General features: G+C 42.4%; 4 protein-coding genes across 10 annotated transcripts; 3 read left to right on the top strand and 1 right to left on the bottom strand.

Moving 5' to 3' along the window:
* Window positions 1-3,901: 3,901 nt before the first annotated feature.
* On the top strand, window positions 3,902-4,887 carry LOC121770242 (glycogen synthase kinase-3 alpha-like). The gene is made up of 2 exons (XM_042167010.1): window positions 3,902-4,540; window positions 4,867-4,887. The coding sequence occupies exons 1-2, from the start codon at window positions 3,902-3,904 to the stop codon at window positions 4,885-4,887; spliced, it is 660 nt and encodes a 219-aa protein (XP_042022944.1).
* Window positions 4,888-5,981: 1,094 nt separating this feature from the next.
* On the top strand, window positions 5,982-8,390 carry LOC121772591 (homeobox protein BEL1 homolog). The gene is made up of 4 exons (XM_042169747.1): window positions 5,982-6,780; window positions 6,911-7,293; window positions 7,521-7,581; window positions 7,663-8,390. The coding sequence occupies exons 1-4, from the start codon at window positions 6,166-6,168 to the stop codon at window positions 8,188-8,190; spliced, it is 1,587 nt and encodes a 528-aa protein (XP_042025681.1). The 5' UTR covers window positions 5,982-6,165; the 3' UTR covers window positions 8,191-8,390.
* A 2,774-nt stretch (window positions 8,391-11,164) lies between these two features.
* LOC121772051 lies at window positions 11,165-14,244 on the bottom strand. Its single transcript, XM_042168988.1, has 3 exons — window positions 13,360-14,244; window positions 12,051-12,593; window positions 11,165-11,740 (listed from the first exon to the last, which is right to left on the bottom strand). The coding sequence occupies exons 1-3, from the start codon at window positions 14,239-14,241 to the stop codon at window positions 11,642-11,644; spliced, it is 1,524 nt and encodes a 507-aa protein (XP_042024922.1). The 5' UTR covers window positions 14,242-14,244; the 3' UTR covers window positions 11,165-11,641.
* Window positions 14,087-16,868, top strand: LOC121772052. Of its 7 annotated transcripts, none has more exons than XM_042168995.1 (5): window positions 14,476-14,607; window positions 14,806-14,957; window positions 15,198-15,258; window positions 15,344-15,696; window positions 15,944-16,868. In XM_042168995.1, the coding sequence occupies exons 3-5, from the start codon at window positions 15,210-15,212 to the stop codon at window positions 16,652-16,654; spliced, it is 1,113 nt and encodes a 370-aa protein (XP_042024929.1). In that variant the 5' UTR covers window positions 14,476-14,607; window positions 14,806-14,957; window positions 15,198-15,209; the 3' UTR covers window positions 16,655-16,868. The 7 variants fall into 7 exon arrangements, with proteins under 7 accessions (XP_042024924.1, XP_042024929.1, XP_042024928.1 ...); XM_042168994.1 differs by having other exon boundaries at window positions 15,162-15,258; XM_042168992.1 differs by having other exon boundaries at window positions 15,198-15,696.
* The last annotated feature ends 1,283 nt before the right edge of the window (window positions 16,869-18,151 follow it).

Raw genomic sequence — 18,151 nt, 5'->3', positions numbered from 1 at the left:
GCTTGTGGTTTTAAATAATTACAATTAGTTGGAAAACTTGGACCATCTTATCTCATCCACCGTATAATATTTACAGTGCTGCTATATTTATTTACAATATGTTGGAGTATAGTAGTATTATTTAATTATATGTTTTGTCTTACATGTTATAATTGGTTATAATTTTTGGGGTTATATTTAATTAGTCACGGACTTGTATTTATTTTGTAATTTTAATACGATTTTGAACCATTGGTTGAAATACTATCACCATATGTTGCTGTAAAATTAACAGTCATAGTTTTTGTTGGTCAAAGTATCTGAGTATACAACCATATTTTAGTGACACTCCAATTTTCCGTGGCAATTCTTTTAGGAATTAATGTGATAATATTAAAATTATAAGCTTATTGACAATTTCCTACATAAGAGCATCCACAATGAGACTGGACTTCACATAGCCCTCACATAACCTTCACACTGCCATATCATCAGCACTAAAATTCTCCTGCCACATCAGCTTGCCACATCAACTGGACATCAAATAGCCCTCACATAGCCTTCCCACTACCTATCCACATCACTAATAACAATTATATAATTTAATTTACAATCGTATCAACATACGGAATTTAATTTACGAGACAAATACGGGAAATTTGAATAATACTATTAAAATTTAAAAAGTACATTAATTTTAAAAAAAAGTACAATAATTTTAAAAAGTACAAAATTAAAAAGTACAATTAAAAAAGTAAAAAAAAATCACTCCTCGCCGCCGTCCTCGTCTCTGTCGTCGCCCAGCCCTTCTTCACCGTCGTCGCCGCCGCCTCTGTCGCCACCTACGCCGCGGCTATTCCCGCCGGTCTCCCTCCTCATCGCCTCCAATTCTTCACGCTGGCTCTGGAGCAATACACGAAGATAATCTTTCACCTCGGGGTCCACCGCCGATTGGAAGTCGGCTAAGGTCTTCACCATTTGAGCGCGCGTTTGTTGGCGCGCGAAGAATTTGAGCTCCTCGGTAGACCTGCCGAGGGGGGATGCCGAATGGACCCCCTGGGATCTCGGGGTGCCCGCCCTCGCAACCTGTTGCGCCCGCCTTTGGCCAACCGGGCGAGGTCGGTGACCGAACGAACGAGGGGTCGGGACCTCTTGGGCCGTCTCGGGGAGGTCTGTCGAACCACCGCTGCTGCAGCTATAATCTCCGGTATAGTTCAGTTTCTGCTTCTTCGGCCAGCCAGCGTCGACACCTGCCCGAAATTTCTCCGACTCGTTGAGCACAACGTAGCAGTTCCAGAAGGTGAACTCATAGTACTTCTTCTGCGGATCGGGGTAGGCTCTCTCCGCAATCCTCCTGCAGTCTTCCTCTGTTTGGCCACTGGTCTGCATGCGGAGGGCGTTGGCGTACAAACTCGAAAATCGAGAGACGCCAGACCTGATTCGGTCCCAGCACTTCCGGCACTCCTCCCCGGTGCGCGGTCTCCCTTCAGGGCAAAATGCCCTGTAGGCTGCGGCTATCTTGGCCCACAAGTTGACGATCCTCTGGTTGTTCGAAACGAGAGGATCGTCGCAGACACTCACCCACGCCTTGGCAACCGCAACGTTCTCCGCGTCCGTCCACTTCCTCCGGACCCGGCTGTCCTCCTCCGGCTGCGACGACTCGCCGACCTTCTTGGCCTTGCCCTTCTTTTTACCCCGCCCTACTCCCTGGCTTTGAATGAGAGTTTCCGGAACCTCGTTAATATCAAAACCCAAGTCCGCTAAGGAGAAGGTCTCCGTATACTGTGCATCCGTTGGGGTCGATGTGTGCGAAGAACCAGTGGAAAAATCAAAAGTCGGCCGATAGGCGTTGTCCCCCCCGGGCGTCCCCTGCGGCGTTGGAATCATCTGCTGCGCCGGTGGCTGCATCCCGGGTGCCCACCCCGGCATCATCTGCATAGGGGGCTGCATGCTGGGTGCCCACCCCTGCATCATCTGCTGCCACGGGTACATATTGTAGTACCCGGTCATCGGAGGCCAACAACCTCCCCCAGGAGCCGGGGAAGTCTGGGACCCTACCCCGGGAGTCGGGGGAGTCTGAGACCATCCCCCGGGAGTCACTGGAGTACCTTCGTAGTTGTTCTCCATTGCTCGTTATTGATCTTGTACAGAAAGAAAGATAGAGAGAGTACTCGTTAAAACAAGTGGTGCGAATGAAAATGACGTTCAAAGCGCGTATATATAGTGTTTTCGAAAAAAAAATTAAAAATTAAAATCTGACGCCGATCCGGGGCCTACAATGGCGCCGTGAGGATCGGCGTTAGAACCGGCGTAGTCACACGAATCGGCATGGCCACGCCGAAGTTGGCGCCGATTTCACCGACGCCGGTCGCAATGGTTCGGCGTCAGAACCGGCGTCGGCGAAAAATCGACGTCGCGGTTTTGACGCCTCCATTGCTGATGCTCTAAATATTCTCAAGGTGAAATGGGAGTATATATATACTAGTATATCAAAATTATAAAAATACTCCTACTACTAGTATTAATTATAGACAGTAATAAGTATGATGTGGGGTTGTACGTACTGATATTTGATTTGCTTTTAGGTTCCCCATAAACAAATATGCACACCTCTGAAAAAGCCTGCACAATTTATAGTTGAGCTTCACTTTTGGGGATCTGTGATTGTACTCAACGGCTACACTTACTAATGCATGAGTTATTATTTATTTTAGTCCATCAATAATCCTCTTTTTTTTTTATCTGTCTCGAATTCGAAGAATTACAAAAACATGATAGAAAAAATTAATGAAATATGTATTTTATTTTCATTTATTTATTTAATAAAATTTCAATAATGAAATGCAAAATTTATTTATTATATACAATAAAAATGAAATAAGGTACTAATGGATGGAGAAAATGATAAAGTGATACTACAAGTAATAGGGTATAATTATGTGTCGGTTCTATTATTCAAATGTTGTCCTTCAAGATATCAATTTTATTCTATGTTATAATTTACACTAGATGATATTTCATTACCTCATCATCATCACTTTAATCCTAACAAAATTCCTTTCAACCCTAATCAAAATGAGTTGACTTTTATAAAGACTTCAATTATTGGTCATTTGAACCGTGCACATTTACCCCAAAAATAAATTAATAAGTACTTATAAATTTTTGTAAGTGAGACAATTTACCATCCTTTTTAGAGCATCCACTAGGGACCGCCCCGCCTATAGCCCCGGCAGGGGCGGTCCCGGGGCGGATTATAGTGTAGGAGTTATCCGCCCCCGGGGCGGACGCGGAAATGGGCAGTAGGACGGCGGACGACGGATAGGCGACGTGGGGGCGAGGACGCAGCGGGCGTCCGTTAGCCGCGCCTATAGGCACGCCGACCATAGTGGCAGACCATCCGGCGCGGCGACTGTCAGCTGAAATTTTTAATTAATTTTTTTTTAATTTCCTCTATAAATATCACTCTCCACCACCTATTTTTTCACCATTTTCACAAAATCCCTCCATTCACTATCTAGACTTTCACTCTCTGTATATGCACAGTGAAGACGACGAATCACCCGACTCACAGGAATCGGGCTATGGCGGAAATCCTTCACAGCCGTCGGCCGGCTATCCTTCAAATCCATCGGGATATGGCGAATATCCTTCTCAGCCGACGGGATATGGTGGGTCTACGTCTCATCCGTGGATGTGGAGTCAATCTCCCCCGCCGTGGGCATCGAGCCCAAACCTACCTCCATCTCAGCCGTGGAGGTCTTCTCCAACGCTCCCACCTATTCAGCGGAATCTGAGTCGCTCCGCATTTGGAGATTACAGACCCAACCTCGACGCGCTTGACCAGCCGCGTCCGGAGTCCCCTTTCCAATACAACCAATCTCCTTTCACCGAAGCAGATCAAGACACACTGGATACTATGATGGGTCTGCTCAGTTCCGGCATCCCGGATACGCCGACTAAACGGGTGGAAACGTCGGCTCCTGCCCGAGGCGGAGGCGGTAGGGGTGGAGGCGGTGGCGGTATGGGCGGAGGAGGTGGAGGTGGAGGTGGGGGCGGAGGCGGCAGACGTGGCTCGGGGAGCGGCGGTGGCGGCTCGGGCAGCCGCGTCGGCAGTGGCGGTGGCGAGGGCAGTAGCGTCGGCGATAGCGGTGGCTCTGGCTCCAACCGGGGCAAGTTCTACACAAAAGAGGAGATCATTGCCGTGGCGAGGGCGTGGGATGCCATCACATCGGACCCCGTGGTGGGCACCGGTCAGCCTGAGGGGAGCTTTTGGAGGCGCATCATGATAGCATACGAGGACTTCAAACCCCACGGTGCTGATAAGCGCGACCCAGAACATCTCCGAAAAAAGTGGGGTAGGATTCTGCGGGCGACCAAGCGGTTCGCGTCCATATACCAGAACAACCTTCTCCACGCTGAGAGTGGCCGAAGCGAAACAGACGTTAAGGCCCTGCCGATGGGCCAATACAACACGGAAGACTGGCTGAAGTTCACACTGTGGGAGGAGTATCTGGTCCTCGTGGATTGTCCGAAATTCAAGGCCATCGTGGCGCAAGAGGTCAACTCAGCTCCTGGGCCGAAGCGTACAAGGCACAACCTTGCCGGGGACTACAGCAGCGGAAGCGGCTCGCACGAGTTCGAGCAGCCCGACGAGCAGGTCGAAGAGCCGGCCGCTACACACACTAGGCGACGACAGCCCCCGGGATAACAGACATCTATCCGCAGCGCCAGAGGGGCTAGAAGTGCCTCCCGCCTATCGGCTGCCGCATCCGGATCTCGCATCCCCCCGCTCGCCCCAATCCCACAGCACATGATACAACCCCACGAGGTCTTGAGAGATAACATAGATGTGCAGTTGATGCAACAACTGCACGACGTATGCAGCAAATACGCAGCGGAATCTGACCCGTACGTCAGGAACGTCTACAAGAGGCTCATCACTCGGATTGAGAGTCGGCTGGGGTTGGTTGATGATGCTCCTGGGGAAACCGCGGCCGGCAGCAGCGAGGGAGGAGGAGAAGAAGGAGAAGAAGAAGAAGAAGAAAAAGAAGGAGAAGATGAAGAAGAAGAAGAAGAAGAAGAAGAAGAAGAAGAAGAAGAAGCCGACTCCGACACCGAGTAGACTGTGTCAGAGTTTTTAGTTGTATTTTATTTTAATTATTCGTTGTATAATTTTACCCGTATGCAATACAACGAATATTCGGCCACAATTACCTCATTTTCTAATTATTTACACTGCGATTATTTTAATTATACCTGATTAAAACTAAAAATATTTTAAAATAAAAATTGATTATAAAATTTGGAGGCTATTAGAAGTGTCCACTATAGTGACGGAAATAAAATTTTGAAACTATGGATAAAAAAACTGAGGCTATGAATAAAAACTGGGGCGGGGCTTTTGAGTGTCCTCCACTGGATACCCTTAAAATCGTTTCCTATTTAATGAAGTCATGTATGAATGAATTGGGTGACGAGTCAAATTAAAAAGAAAACCCAACATATAGCATGTGGCGGCTTGTAGGTTTTGTGCTAGGCAAAGGACCATGATCTTCTTCTTCTGACACCATCTGTACTATTTTCTTCTTCATTTAATAATTGCCATAGTAAATATTCCTATACTCCTATATTGTTTTAAATATACATATTTTAATCAGTGGGGTCTCATCTCATATAATTGGCGGTTGGAGTGGTATATGATGTGATGCCCATATATAAATGTTCATATTTTCTAGTAAAATAGCGTATGTAGCAGATTATTCAATAGTACTAGTAGTATATGATGAATCCCATCTGAAAGTAGCAACTTTAACTTGCTACGGTGGATTGACCCAATTTTGATATTGGAGAGGTAGGTTAATTTTAGGCTTTGATGGAATAAGGTTTGTTGTTGGGTGTGAAAAGCAAATTATGTACATATATATCATCTATTGTAGGCTTTTTTACAGTACCACCCATGTCTTCATATATACTTTACCCTACACAATATTTCCACTTATAACACACACTACACTCTCTCTCTCTCACGCACATACACACACACACACACACGTATTAATATACACAATAAATATTGTATACTTGAGCTGAAAAAGGCGATTGCTTTTTGGTGGATCTTCAACTAGTCCACAGCCTGAAGCAACATATTCACACACACTGCAAATATCTCTCTCTCCTCTCTCTATGGATGGTGAAGAGAAGACAGTAGGAGGAGGAGGGATCAATATCATGGCCGCATCTACTGGATACTGCTATTCCGACGCCTCTTCAACAGAAAACCCCCAAATCTACAACCTCACTGCACCCATGGAGATTATAGGGTTTCCTTCCAAAACTCTGATTCATACTCACCAATCCATCAACGATTTCACAAATCACCAATCCTTATTGCTTTCACCGGATTCATGGAATCACCACCATCAAAACAGATTGATTGTCCACGATCCGTATGCAAATCAAAGGCAGCCGGCCACTCAGCCTCAAGGATCTCTTTCCCTCTCACTCACTTCCTCCAATCTGCAGCCCTTTCAGATGCGACAAAACGACGTCGGTCAATCGAGTAATTCCATGTATCGGCAGATGATGCAACAGCAGTTTCAGATTCGGAACTCCAGGTACCTTCAGCCGGCGAAGGAGCTCCTCAATCAGCTCTGCAATCTCGGAACCGCAGCGGAGAAGATGAAGGGCAAAAAAAGCTGCGGCGAGGACGACAGCGCTGCCGCGGCGGGGGAGCCTTTCGCCGTCGACGTCGTGGAGCTGCAGAGTCGAAAGGCGAAGCTGCTGCAAATGCTACAAGAGGTAATATTGTTACATAAAATGATTGGACGGTGGACCAATCGCCTTTAAAATCGAAACTAACTTTGTGACTCTTCCATTAATGCTTCACATGTACTTCTTCATTTTTTTTAAAAAAAAAATTTGGGGAAAGGTTGATAGAAGGTACAAGCACTACTGCGGTCAGATGCAGGCGGTGGTGCTGTCGTTCGAGGCGGTGGCCGGAGAGGGCGCGGCAGCGGCCTACTCCGGCATGGCTCTGCGGGCGATGTCGCGGCACTTCCGATGCCTCAAGGATGGGATTTTAGGTCAAATTAAGGCGGCGAACAAGGCGATGGGGGATAGAGACGCTGCGATTGCCGGCGCCAGCAAAGGCGAGACTCCACGGCTCAGAATTCTCGATCAGAAATTGAGGCAGCAGAGGGCTTTCCAGCAGATGGGGATGGTCGAGAATCACCCGTGGCGCCCCCAGCGCGGCCTCCCGGAGAAGTCCGTCGCCGTCCTCCGCGCTTGGCTCTTTGAACACTTCCTCCATCCGTAAATTCTCTCTCTCTCTACTTAATTGATTATTTAAATTGTTAATTGAGATTGTTAATGTTTGGTTACAGCTGTTAGTTTCTTGTTTTGTTTCTATGGGTTTGTAGCTTCTTGGCATTTTTGGTTATGAGGACCCATGTTTCTCTGTCATCCACAACAAATTATTCAAATTAAATATGAAATTGAAGAAGCATTGATGAAAATGCATAAACTGGAACTTGGTGCAGGTATCCAAGCGAAGTAGATAAACGCATTTTAGGCAGACAAACAGGTCTCTCAAGAAGCCAGGCATGTCTCTTTCTCCCCACCATTAATTAATTGACCAATTCTTTTATACTATTTGAGAAAAAGTCATGTATGGAAATGCAGGTATCAAACTGGTTCATCAACGCGCGGGTGCGCCTCTGGAAGCCCATGGTCGAGGAAATGTACCTCGAGGACCAAAAGGAAGGCGGCCAAGGCGAAGGAGAAAAAGAAGAACAGGCCGCTGGGCACGAGGACCGCAAGCCGACCGAGGATCAGCTGATGATGAGAACAGACTCAGATTGCCTCTCCTCCATAATCAACACTTCATCATCAAGAAATCACATCACCAGAGGCGGAGGCGATGCGATGCAGTTCGATTTCTCATCATACGCCTCCGCCTCTCATCATACCGGCGGTGGTGGAGGAGGAGGAGGGGTGTCATTGACATTGGGTTTGCAGCAGCACGGCGGCGGCGGGGTGACCTTGGCATTCACCCCGGCGGCGTCGGAGGGGGGGTTGTTCTACCCTAGAGATGAGGAGATGGAGGAGTGTGAGAGGGTGGATCAGTATTCTTCAATGTTTGATGGGGGAAGCCAGAATCTGCATTTGATGGGGGCGCAGCTGCTTCATGATTTGGCTGGACCTGGATAAATATTTGGGAAAAGTGAATTGGAAAATATGTGGTGAAGGTTGGAACAGTGGTTTTGATTTGTCGGTGAACTTCTCAATATATTTGGCTGTGTTGTTGTGCACACACACAATAGGCGGCAATGGTATGTACAGAATCGATTAATACTTTTACTATAATTTATTTACTTGGTTTGGGTTTTCAATCAAACCGTTTTGCTTCACTTGCTGGGAATTGGTGTTTTTTTATTCAACCCAACTTTTAGTAATTTTTGTTTTGGAAATTGCTTTCTATTTTTTATGTACGTACAAATACATATATATTGTATGTGTGTCATCTCTTATAAAATGAAATGCATATGAAATCAAAATGAGCTACTAGAATTTAGGATAAATTTGAGTCTTCTATAAAGTAGGAGAATAGTTTAAATTTTATCACTTCAAAAGAATTTAGGGTAAATTTCAATATACTAACATTCGCCATGCATGCATGCATGCAGTATTTTTTCATGAATAAACTTTTAAGAAAATTAATTCGGATTACATGCATGTAGTGATGTTTTCCACAAAAGCACATTAGTATTAAACTAATCAACTCTGATTTGAAGTGAAAACTTTTATTTTTCTTATTATTCAAACTCATATTCTTGGTTAGTAGTACTACAAAGAAGAGAAAAATAAAAGAAAACGTTGTCTCAGGAACCTTTCGATTAAATCTGTAAATGGTGTGGTTTAAATGTCACGAGTTTATATTCTAAAAAAGTAAATTGAGTTCATTTGGTAAATATATAGGTATTGTACTATTTTATAGAAGAGATTTTTTAATTCATAACATGATAATAATAGCAAATCATGCTAGATATATATATATATATATATATATATATATATATATATATATATATATATATGAAAAATTAGTTTTATTACAAAATTGTTAGTATTTATTTGATTAAGTAAAATAAATATATAACAGTGTATAGTATCATGAATTTCTTTTTTGTCATGATTAAGACTCCATTTATGTGGATATCAACTAGACTTGTAAAGCAAAAAACGTGACTTTAAATTAGAAGTATTTGTCCGCAGATATTATATCTATATATAGAATCTTAAAGTTGCCCATCTTTGAAAACTTGGTCATTTTTCATCTCCATTAACTAATAATAATCGACAGGTAAAATTCACAAATCTCGAATAATTTATCATTTAAAGAAATTTATCGGTTTATAATTTCTTGCTTTATTTCTCTAAAACTCTATGACAATTCAAGGCATGAGGTGGTTATTAAAATCAAAATTTAATAATTTTATATAAGCACGCAATGAGTCTGTATTTATCTTTGTCTTCTCATTAAATCGAATTCCGTTAGACTTTCAATTCGAGATTATGACTTCACATCGACAAGTTGCAAAAAGACACCAATATTCATAGGGTGATGAATTTGTGGTCCTTCAATTTTATTTCCTCACAACTAAACGGATTTTTGTTCACTCCCAAAAGAATTGTTTGCTTTTTCTTTCTTTTTTTCTTCTCACCTTTCAATTGTCACAAAGAGACATTTTATATGCAACCACGTCCCCAAATTAGAGTTTCATTCATACAATTTTGTTTCAATTAGTGATTGTTGAATTAAGAATTTATGAGTTGCCAAATAAAAAATTGGTCTTTGTTGAAAATTGGATTTAATATTTAAATAATGCTCCAATCTCTTGATAGGTTGTAAATTCGACCTTTTGATTACAATAATTCTCCTAACTCAAATACTTTAGTCTACATACGTTATAAAATTGGTCACAACAAGGGATGACACCTAGACTAATAAATTGACAAGTATGTATACACGTATATACACCATAGTTCCATACACACATAAATTATAAGCTCCACTAGATCACATAAAATATTTTCACTCCAACTAATAAATTGGGAATGATTAAACCATTTAAAAGGATAAGTGTGTGCATGAGTGAGGGTGTGTGTAGCTTTCAAAAAAAAACATAAATAAAATTATGTATGTGAAGCCAAAATCAGAAAGTAATTAGAAGTAAATCAAATGGGCCCAATGCCCATGGGTGTCACGGACTTGAGCCCACTTACAACATGCGTACACCAACTTTTGTAACTCTACTTATTTAATAAGTATCATGTTCACCCAAACCCCTATTATTGTTGTGTGATAATAGTTTAATTCCTTTTGGAGGATAAATTAAATGGAAAATCTATAATTTCTTAAAAGTTGTGCGGTTATAGTTTAATTCGTTCTAGAGGATAAATTAAATGGAAAATCTATAATTTCTTAAGGTATTTTAAATGATAAATCATGAAATTTAAAAATCAAATTTGAATGACTCAAAAATCACAATTGTTGTCGTCTCCCTAAATTAAAAAAAGACACTGGGAAAATCAAAATGACTTCAGCATAACTAGCGGTGATTTTATGATTTGAACTCTAATCCACTGCTTACTTATCGCAAAAGAACAAGCTTTCGATGACAAAAGACGACTAATGTGAATATCTAGGCGGGTTCGGTTTCCTTAATAAAATAGTACTACCAAGTATATGATCTAAGATAAAGTTGTGAGACTATTTTAGTTATCTAGGTGGTGTTTGGTTGCCTATGGCTACTTATTCCATAATTATCCATTTAGGATTGAGTTGTATTATTAAATTTCATGAACCAAACACATATTTAATTTTGAAATACAATCTTACAAATTAAATAATGTTGTAGTGGATAATTGAGGTAGGTCTCCTCATCAAAGTAGTTTGGTTTTTTCTTTGAAAACTGTTAAAACTCAATAAAACTTCTTTTTAAATTTTGTAAATTTTTACGGAATTCCTTTAAAATTGGCTTGAGAGAGGGACAGGGGCGAACTGAGAGGAAGTTCCATTTCCATTACCCAAATTGTTAAAAAAACAGAATTCATCTTTTTCATTTTCATTAAATCTTTCTGGACAAAGAATAACACACAACAAATCTCTCTAAAAGTCTTCTTTTGCCTATGAAAACGGATAGATTGATATATCATCAAAAGATACAATGAATTGCACCAGATGCAGATGCAACCTAATCACATTTTTTTGAAAGGGACATAATCACATTCTTAGATAGCTTAAAATTCAACAGCTCCAGCTGGTAGGCCCCATTCTTGTTAACGTTTTGACAAAATGCAAGTACAAACATACCACATCCTGTACTTTAATTTTCTATTACATAATTTAATGGTATCCAAACCTATACAGCCATCTGCATAATCTTACAAACTTATGCAGGACAAATGGCAGATCTCTCTATATTCATGTGTTTCAACTTTATAATGGTACATAGCCTCAATAAATAATGGCGGGCTATAAAGCTCAGAAAATTTTCTTGGTATACACCTCTGTCCCAAGAAATGTCAAGTTGTTGATTAACAGATCATTGAATGAAGGGAACTGGTGAAGATCGATTGGGGACTATGTGCCAGCATTTTAAACTTCAGTGATCTCACCTTCCCTGCATACTCCCACATCAATAACCATGCTTTTCTTCGTCGACCTCAAGACCCAACAACAATTTCTCCTTGGAGACTAGACACAAACAAAAAAAAAACAAGTCAGTGTCAATTTCATATAGAAAGACACTACCAGAGTGTAAAATACCAGTACTATGATTGTAAATAACAATCAGAATTTTTTCAAATCTAAAGATGGTGCTGGTGAGTAGGTGGTTACATAGAATTGGGCAGGGTTCAATTGTTTATTTGTCCTTCGTGTTGTCTAACATCGCATCAAGTTGACCTTTTTATTCTTTTGTAAGTAGGTGGTTACATAGTATCTAGTGACTAATGAATTAGACAACAATTATTGTATCTCAACATGAGAGAGAGATTTGACTTACCCTATCCCATAGATGGGGATCAGGCTTCTTGTGTACCTCCACTCGATCAATATCAGTTGGATCAGTAATATTCCATTTGCATTCAGGTTGAGGAGCATGATGCTGGGTGTATATACTCACTGTTTGATCAGTAGATGACTCCAATCTCGCCCTTGACAAATAGAAAACAAAGGGCTTCTGACATGGATTCCTCATAACCGGTCGTGTGTTGAATGCATAGGCTGTGTAATCAGCTCTCTTGTACCAGTTCAAGAAAGTCCTTGATGGCATCTCAATCTCTCTAGGTGATAACACTCCCCTGAATACTTGAACAGCAAATCCCCATGACACTGATATAGTCCAACTATTGGTTTTGTCATAGCAAATGGACTGCTGCATCAGAGCGGCTGAATCAAGCTGCATTGGCATTCTCAGCCGCTGCAGTGCCTGGATTCGAGTGACATTGGGGAATATTGGTTCCACCACATCCAAGTGGTGCAATGACACTAGTGGTGTGACAGGGTGCGCTGCTAAGAGCCCGAATAAATCCCCATGAACATCATACTGAATTTCCATCCACCAAGAATACATTGTTAGAGTTACATAGCTCTCAAAATTTATGATCAGCCAATTAATATCAATAAAGTAACAACATTAACTCCAACCATATTCCGCACACTGCTTTAATCAACCAACTACTTTTAAGGATAAATTGCTAAAAAGTACACGAACTTTGTCTACACTTGGCTTCTCAACACATAAACTGTTCCAGTAATGACACCACTTTTATTAACATAGACAAGGCCTTAAATACTCACGCGGCATTGTTCCTTGGGTGGAATAGAGACTGCACACAGCCAATGTGCAAAACAAATCATGCTAAGTCATTTCTTCAGTCATTGGAAAATTTTGGCTGTATCAATTTTGTTAAAACTGAAACTTGGTTAATAGTGCAACAATTTATAAGAAGTGTTGAAACCAAAATCAAACCAAAGTTCGTGAATCTGTTAGCAATCATCCCAATTTTTAATTAACAATGGTAGGAAGGTTGGTTTAACAGCAAGCCACACCACTTTTTTAACCATGGTAGGCATTAGGCAATGATAGAAAGACATCTTCCTGAATAACAAACCTCAAAATATTGGTAAACACGTAATTCATTTCTTTTATGAAAGCAAAAGATATCAACTTTATGATGCAAAAGCAGGAAAACCAAACATTAGGTCAATGATAATCCCTATCAAGACAATAGACATAATCAAAACAGCAATTAAAGTAAAAACTCAAGAAAAGAACACAAAATAAAGAAATAGAACCGATTCCAATTCACCTGGTGAAAGCCGAGTTCTTTAGTGAGTGGCACCCCGAGTTCGGCCATACACGCCTGCATCCGATCGTCGGAGCCGTACAACCCTGGGTAGCGCTGTATACACCTATCCTGCATCTTCTGCAGCGCAACCGCAAGCGGATAGCTTATCGCGAAGCCGCCTCCGCCGTACGCCATTGCGTAGGAGAAATGTATATTCTGCAAATGGCTCTCGCTCGAGCTCCCGATGTAGTAGTACTGATTGTGATCGTACTTCCTCAAAACCCTAACCAAATTCTCCGCTACAAACACCGTGTCGTCGTCGCCCATCACCAGCCACCGCACGTCCCCCATCTCCGCCGACCTCAGAGTCTCCGACACAATCCGAGAAATCCGGATTGCGGAGCGGTGCCCTCGCTTGTTCCTGTAAGCGAATTGCGACGTGTCGCTCGAAACCCTAAGTGGCGGCAGCCTCTCCGTCTCGTTTTTGTACGCTCTCACGCGGCGATCCAGCCACACAATTCCTCGCATTCCTAGCTGCGGATTCCACCATAGCTTGATGTATTCCTTCCTCTTCCCCCAAAAATTGGCCGACGCGGCAATGCCAAAAACAATGTGCTCCAGCCCAGTCTGATTCTGTCTCTCGGCGCGTGAGCTCACAAATTGGAGCGATTCCGAGGGTTTCTGAACCGGCAGCGTCGTCTCGTTTGCGGCTCGGACGACCGGTAAATTGCCGGAGGCGAAGATTTGGTCGTCGCAGGAATCGTGAGGGGAGGAAAGCAGCTTAGTTGTGAAGACTAAGAAAGTGGCCGTCACCAACAGAATCAGCCACAGCATTAGCTTCGGAAAAGCTTTGGTCATCGAGTCGTGGATGAGATTTTCCGAATTGGTATGTGCAGCTTTCATTGTTTTTAGCAAATAATTGGCCGAAAAAGTGAAAATCCGGCAAGTTTCAGGAAGGGGGGAAATTGGAATATGTGTACTCCATAAAGTGCAAAATCTAGCTAGAGTTTAACAGGCTCGTGAAAATTCCGCATATGATAGGATTTGAATGGGATGGAAATGGTGAGATCTGAGGGATTTATTTTGGATTTGTGCAGAAAAAAGGAAAGTGGGAAATGAGAGAATCCCGATTAACCGATTAAAAGAAGGCGAGCATGCACATGTGGCAGCCTTCCACGCTATATGATGAAGATACAAACAAGATATAGTGTCTCCATCCCACCATAATAGTCACTCTTAGGCCTCGTTTGATTGACCACATAGAGTTGGGTGAGATAGGGTTTTTTTATATGGTTTTGCATGATATGTGTGATAGGCCTTATGTGAGTATGATGTTTGATAGCTCTGATATTGTTTTTAGGGTTTCTTTTATTGTCTTTGATTAGGCAATAGAAAATGTATGATAAGATGTTAAATAGTCTGTTTTGTCCTCATAATTTTACTCAATACCCCATTTTGTCCTTGCAGCCCTAAATAGAGTGTATTCAAGTTTCTGCCCAAATCATTCCCGCGCCTCGCCGAGAACCACGTTGGTGACGAACGACCTCGCAGATATCAGGCAAAAGGCATTCGAACTACTTAATTCCCATCGCCATTCGCCCTAATTTTCATATCGACAGGTATGCATTCCTTCGAACCACTTAATTTACAATGATTAACCAAGTTGATTGCTGTGAATGTATGAAATCTGGGTTCATTTGGCCTTCGTTGGAATTTATTGCTGTAAAACTGTATGAAATCTGGGTTCATTTGAGCGGTGTTTATACTTTCTCCAATGTTGGTGTTTGATTTTTTGGTATGTTGGTGTTTGAGCGATTGTATAGGATTTATAGTGCATTGTTGCTTCTGCCTCTTGGTAGATTTTGGGTGTTATGGCCTCTCAACACCATGAAGTTAGCGAGAACGAAGGAAGTCCAGAGGGTAATGTTGTTCTTGATTCATGTAATCGTTTACTATGGTATGTATACTCAAAAATTCGAGATTCATCAGTTGTTTCGCGCAATAGGTAGCAACGACTTCTATCCGAATAGGAACTCAAAAGCTGACAGGTCTAGACGCATATGGTCAGTCCGTGAAGAAGAGATCCTAATGGCAACTCTAAAGGAGTTGGCAGCTAATGGATGGAAATCCGACAATGGGTTTCGCTCTGGTTACCTGGTACGCGCGAGGGAGGCGATTAAGCGTGAATTTCCAAATACCGATATCCTCCCACACCCGCACATCTACTCCAAAATAACTACTCGGAAGAGGAGTTATGGATCACTAAAGATGATGCTAAACCACAGTGGCATTGGCTTCAATTCGGATGGTACATACCGAATTGAAGCCGATGATGAACAGTGGGCACTTTTTTGCAAGGTATGTATAGTTGTATTTGATATTTGGTTTGCAAAATGGTTTTTTTCCCTGCGTGCCTACTGCTTAGGATTCATAACATTGAATTGATCATTGCTTATATAAATCTTCATTTTATAGCAAGGTCCGTAATGTGCTATTTGCTTTGGGGTTTGGAAAATGGTTTTTTTTTTCTCTATGCGTGCCTACTGCTGGAGTGATCAGTGCGTTTATAAATCTTGATATGTTTGCTTTGGATGTTTGTACCCAGAAAGACAGACATGCGAAGTACATGAGGAACAAATCGTGGCCTCAATACGAAGACTGGAATGAGGTGTTTGGTCAGGACCGTGCGGATGGTGAACGTGGTATAGACGTGTCTGCTGCTGCGGGTACAATATACGGCCAACAAAATGAAGTTCCAGTCGATGAGGCCATTTCCCCCCACATGACGTTTGCAAAGCTATTTCCTGACGAGCCAATCCCGGACGGGATCCTTCCAGACATGATAGCCGACAGCCAATCTGTAACAGAGGGTGGAGTGCCTGGATCTGGTGCTGGTGTTGATGTCGGGACAGTTTCGGGGGCGGGGGTGCGTCAACCACATGCCGTGGGGGCTGCATCTGGGTCGGGGTCCGGTCCAGAACAAAAACTAACTAAGAAGGTGATGAAGAAGCGAAAGGTCGAAGACAAGATGGACGGCGTGCTAACGCTCATGGGACAGCTTCACAGCGATACTAATGATCGTTTGACCGAGATTTCGAAGAGAATAGGATACGAGTTCGATCTAAGCAACAAGCGGGCTGAGGTCTTTGACCAACTGAAAGGTCTACCCGGCTTATCTCTTAAGCTACAATTCTATGTGAGTAAGAAGCTGGTCAAAGGACCCGAGCTACTTGACCTGTTTCGGGGGTTGCCGGAAACTGCTCATGCAGCGTTTGTCTTCGACCTATTGGAATCCGACAACATGTTGCAAGGCTGATCTTGGTGACGAAATGGTTGGTAATGTTTTTTTGCTTTGATGGTGCAGCAGTTGGTGGTTTTGTTTCGGGCAGCAGTAGCATTTGGGAACTCTTGTGTATGGCCCTGCTTTTGTATGCATTTTTTGTTATTTTGTGATCTTTACCTAAACATGAAACTTTGTTATGCATAGTTTTTGATGGAACCTTATTTCATAATGTTAGCTTCTTTGTTAATGTCTGCTTAGTAGTGTTCTGATTAAGTGGTTCATGTACACACATGAGGCTTCCCAGTACACACCCAAAGATTAGATAAACTAAAAGACTTCATATTACCTAAGTTGAACCATTCCTACCACAAAACTAGTCATTTCCATAGACCTACTGATAAGGCTAATTTCATGCATGGGTCTAGGGATTTAATTCGTGATTTTACTAGGACTAACGCACGTTTTAAGCCAGGTGTGTGAAGGAATTCGCCAGGTCCAGGAAAGAAGACCAAAAAATCACAAGGTCGAGGAACTGGCGATTTAGTGAACGATTATGAAGAGAATTGCTCGACGGAGGAAGCTCCAGAGTTGAAGGGTAGAATAGAGATTTCTACGAAGACTCAAGGGCTATGTCCGCATCTATAAAAGGCAGAAGCATGCAAGCTGGAGGGATCTTCCCGGGGGAGACCTCACCACAGCCTGTTGCTTAGTTCACTTTCCCACACACACACTTGATACTAGTTTTGAGGAGATCTCAGTTCGCACGTTCGGGTTTCATCTTAGCTTCCGAAATGGTGTAACACCGCTCTTGTTAGGAGCGAAGAAACAATTTATTTTCCGCTTTCCGCATTTTGCTTACTCTGCCGAGCTTCGTTGTTCGAAGCTCGGTTCGCTGTTTTCACCGAATAGTTTCTGGTTTAAATGCAAGTTTGATTTTCCGTTATGGCGATTGTGTTGATTTCTGGTTTGATCGTTTCGCTTATTGAGATTTTGGAGTTTTAATTTGTCGGAGTTGGATGCGTTTCGCAGCTGTTTACTGAGTTATTGCAGGTTAATGGTCAGATCTGGGAGATTGGAGTTGGATTGTGGAAGAATTTTGGTTGGATTTGCTGGATTTGTTGGTTGTTGGGTTCGGATGTCTTGGATCCGGAGTGGATCAAGCATTCTGACGTGAATCTGAGTAGTTTCGATCTGATTTTCATGCTTAGTTTACGTGTTTTTCTTTCATTCCGTCTAGTGTACGCAGATCTGATGTGTTTCCGAGTTGCAGCAAGATAACGACGACCAAATCTCTATATTCTGTTCGAATCTCGCTTTTTGCTCTGTTTGTTCATCTGCAAGTTCAATTGGGTGGAGAAGATGCATTTTGCTGCGAGCTAGCGTCAGAGTTTGTTAATCTGCAGTTCTTTCCGTACTTGCCATTTTTGGAATTATGGTCCCCACTTTCAGTCATATTCTGTTTAGCTAGATTAGGTAGTTGTTTACACTGTCTAGGAAGTGGTTATGTTTCTTGTTGTCGAAGTCTGAATT

This window comes from Salvia splendens, chromosome 16, assembly GCF_004379255.2.
Source record: "Salvia splendens isolate huo1 chromosome 16, SspV2, whole genome shotgun sequence".
Lineage (NCBI taxonomy): Eukaryota > Viridiplantae > Streptophyta > Magnoliopsida > Lamiales > Lamiaceae > Salvia > Salvia splendens.
The sequence above is the reverse complement of the archived record's forward strand: the minus strand, read 5'-3'. Positions and strand labels throughout refer to the sequence as shown.

Bases quoted from the DNA above. Each gene is read 5' to 3' on its own strand.
- LOC121770242 (XM_042167010.1), top strand. From the start codon at position 3,902: ATGGGTCTGCTCAGTTCCGGCATCCCGGATACGCCGACTAAACGGGTG. The intron at 4,541-4,866 runs GTCAACTCAGCT...CGACGTATGCAG, and splicing joins AGGCCATCGTGGCGCAAGAG to CAAATACGCAGCGGAATCTG.
- LOC121772591 (XM_042169747.1), top strand. From the start codon at position 6,166: ATGGATGGTGAAGAGAAGACAGTAGGAGGAGGAGGGATCAATATCATG. The intron at 7,294-7,520 runs GTAAATTCTCTC...AACTTGGTGCAG, and splicing joins TTTGAACACTTCCTCCATCC to GTATCCAAGCGAAGTAGATA. The intron at 7,582-7,662 runs GCATGTCTCTTT...ATGGAAATGCAG, and splicing joins CAGGTCTCTCAAGAAGCCAG to GTATCAAACTGGTTCATCAA.
- LOC121772051 (XM_042168988.1), bottom strand. From the start codon at position 14,241: ATGAAAGCTGCACATACCAATTCGGAAAATCTCATCCACGACTCGATG. The intron at 12,594-13,359 runs GTGAATTGGAAT...ATGGAAATTCAG, and splicing joins AAGAACTCGGCTTTCACCAG to TATGATGTTCATGGGGATTT. The intron at 11,741-12,050 runs GTAAGTCAAATC...GTTTGTGTCTAG, and splicing joins ATCCCCATCTATGGGATAGG to TCTCCAAGGAGAAATTGTTG.
- LOC121772052 (XM_042168990.1), top strand. From the start codon at position 15,136: ATGTTGGTGTTTGAGCGATTGTATAGGATTTATAGTGCATTGTTGCTT. The intron at 15,697-15,943 runs GTATGTATAGTT...GTTTGTACCCAG, and splicing joins AGTGGGCACTTTTTTGCAAG to AAAGACAGACATGCGAAGTA.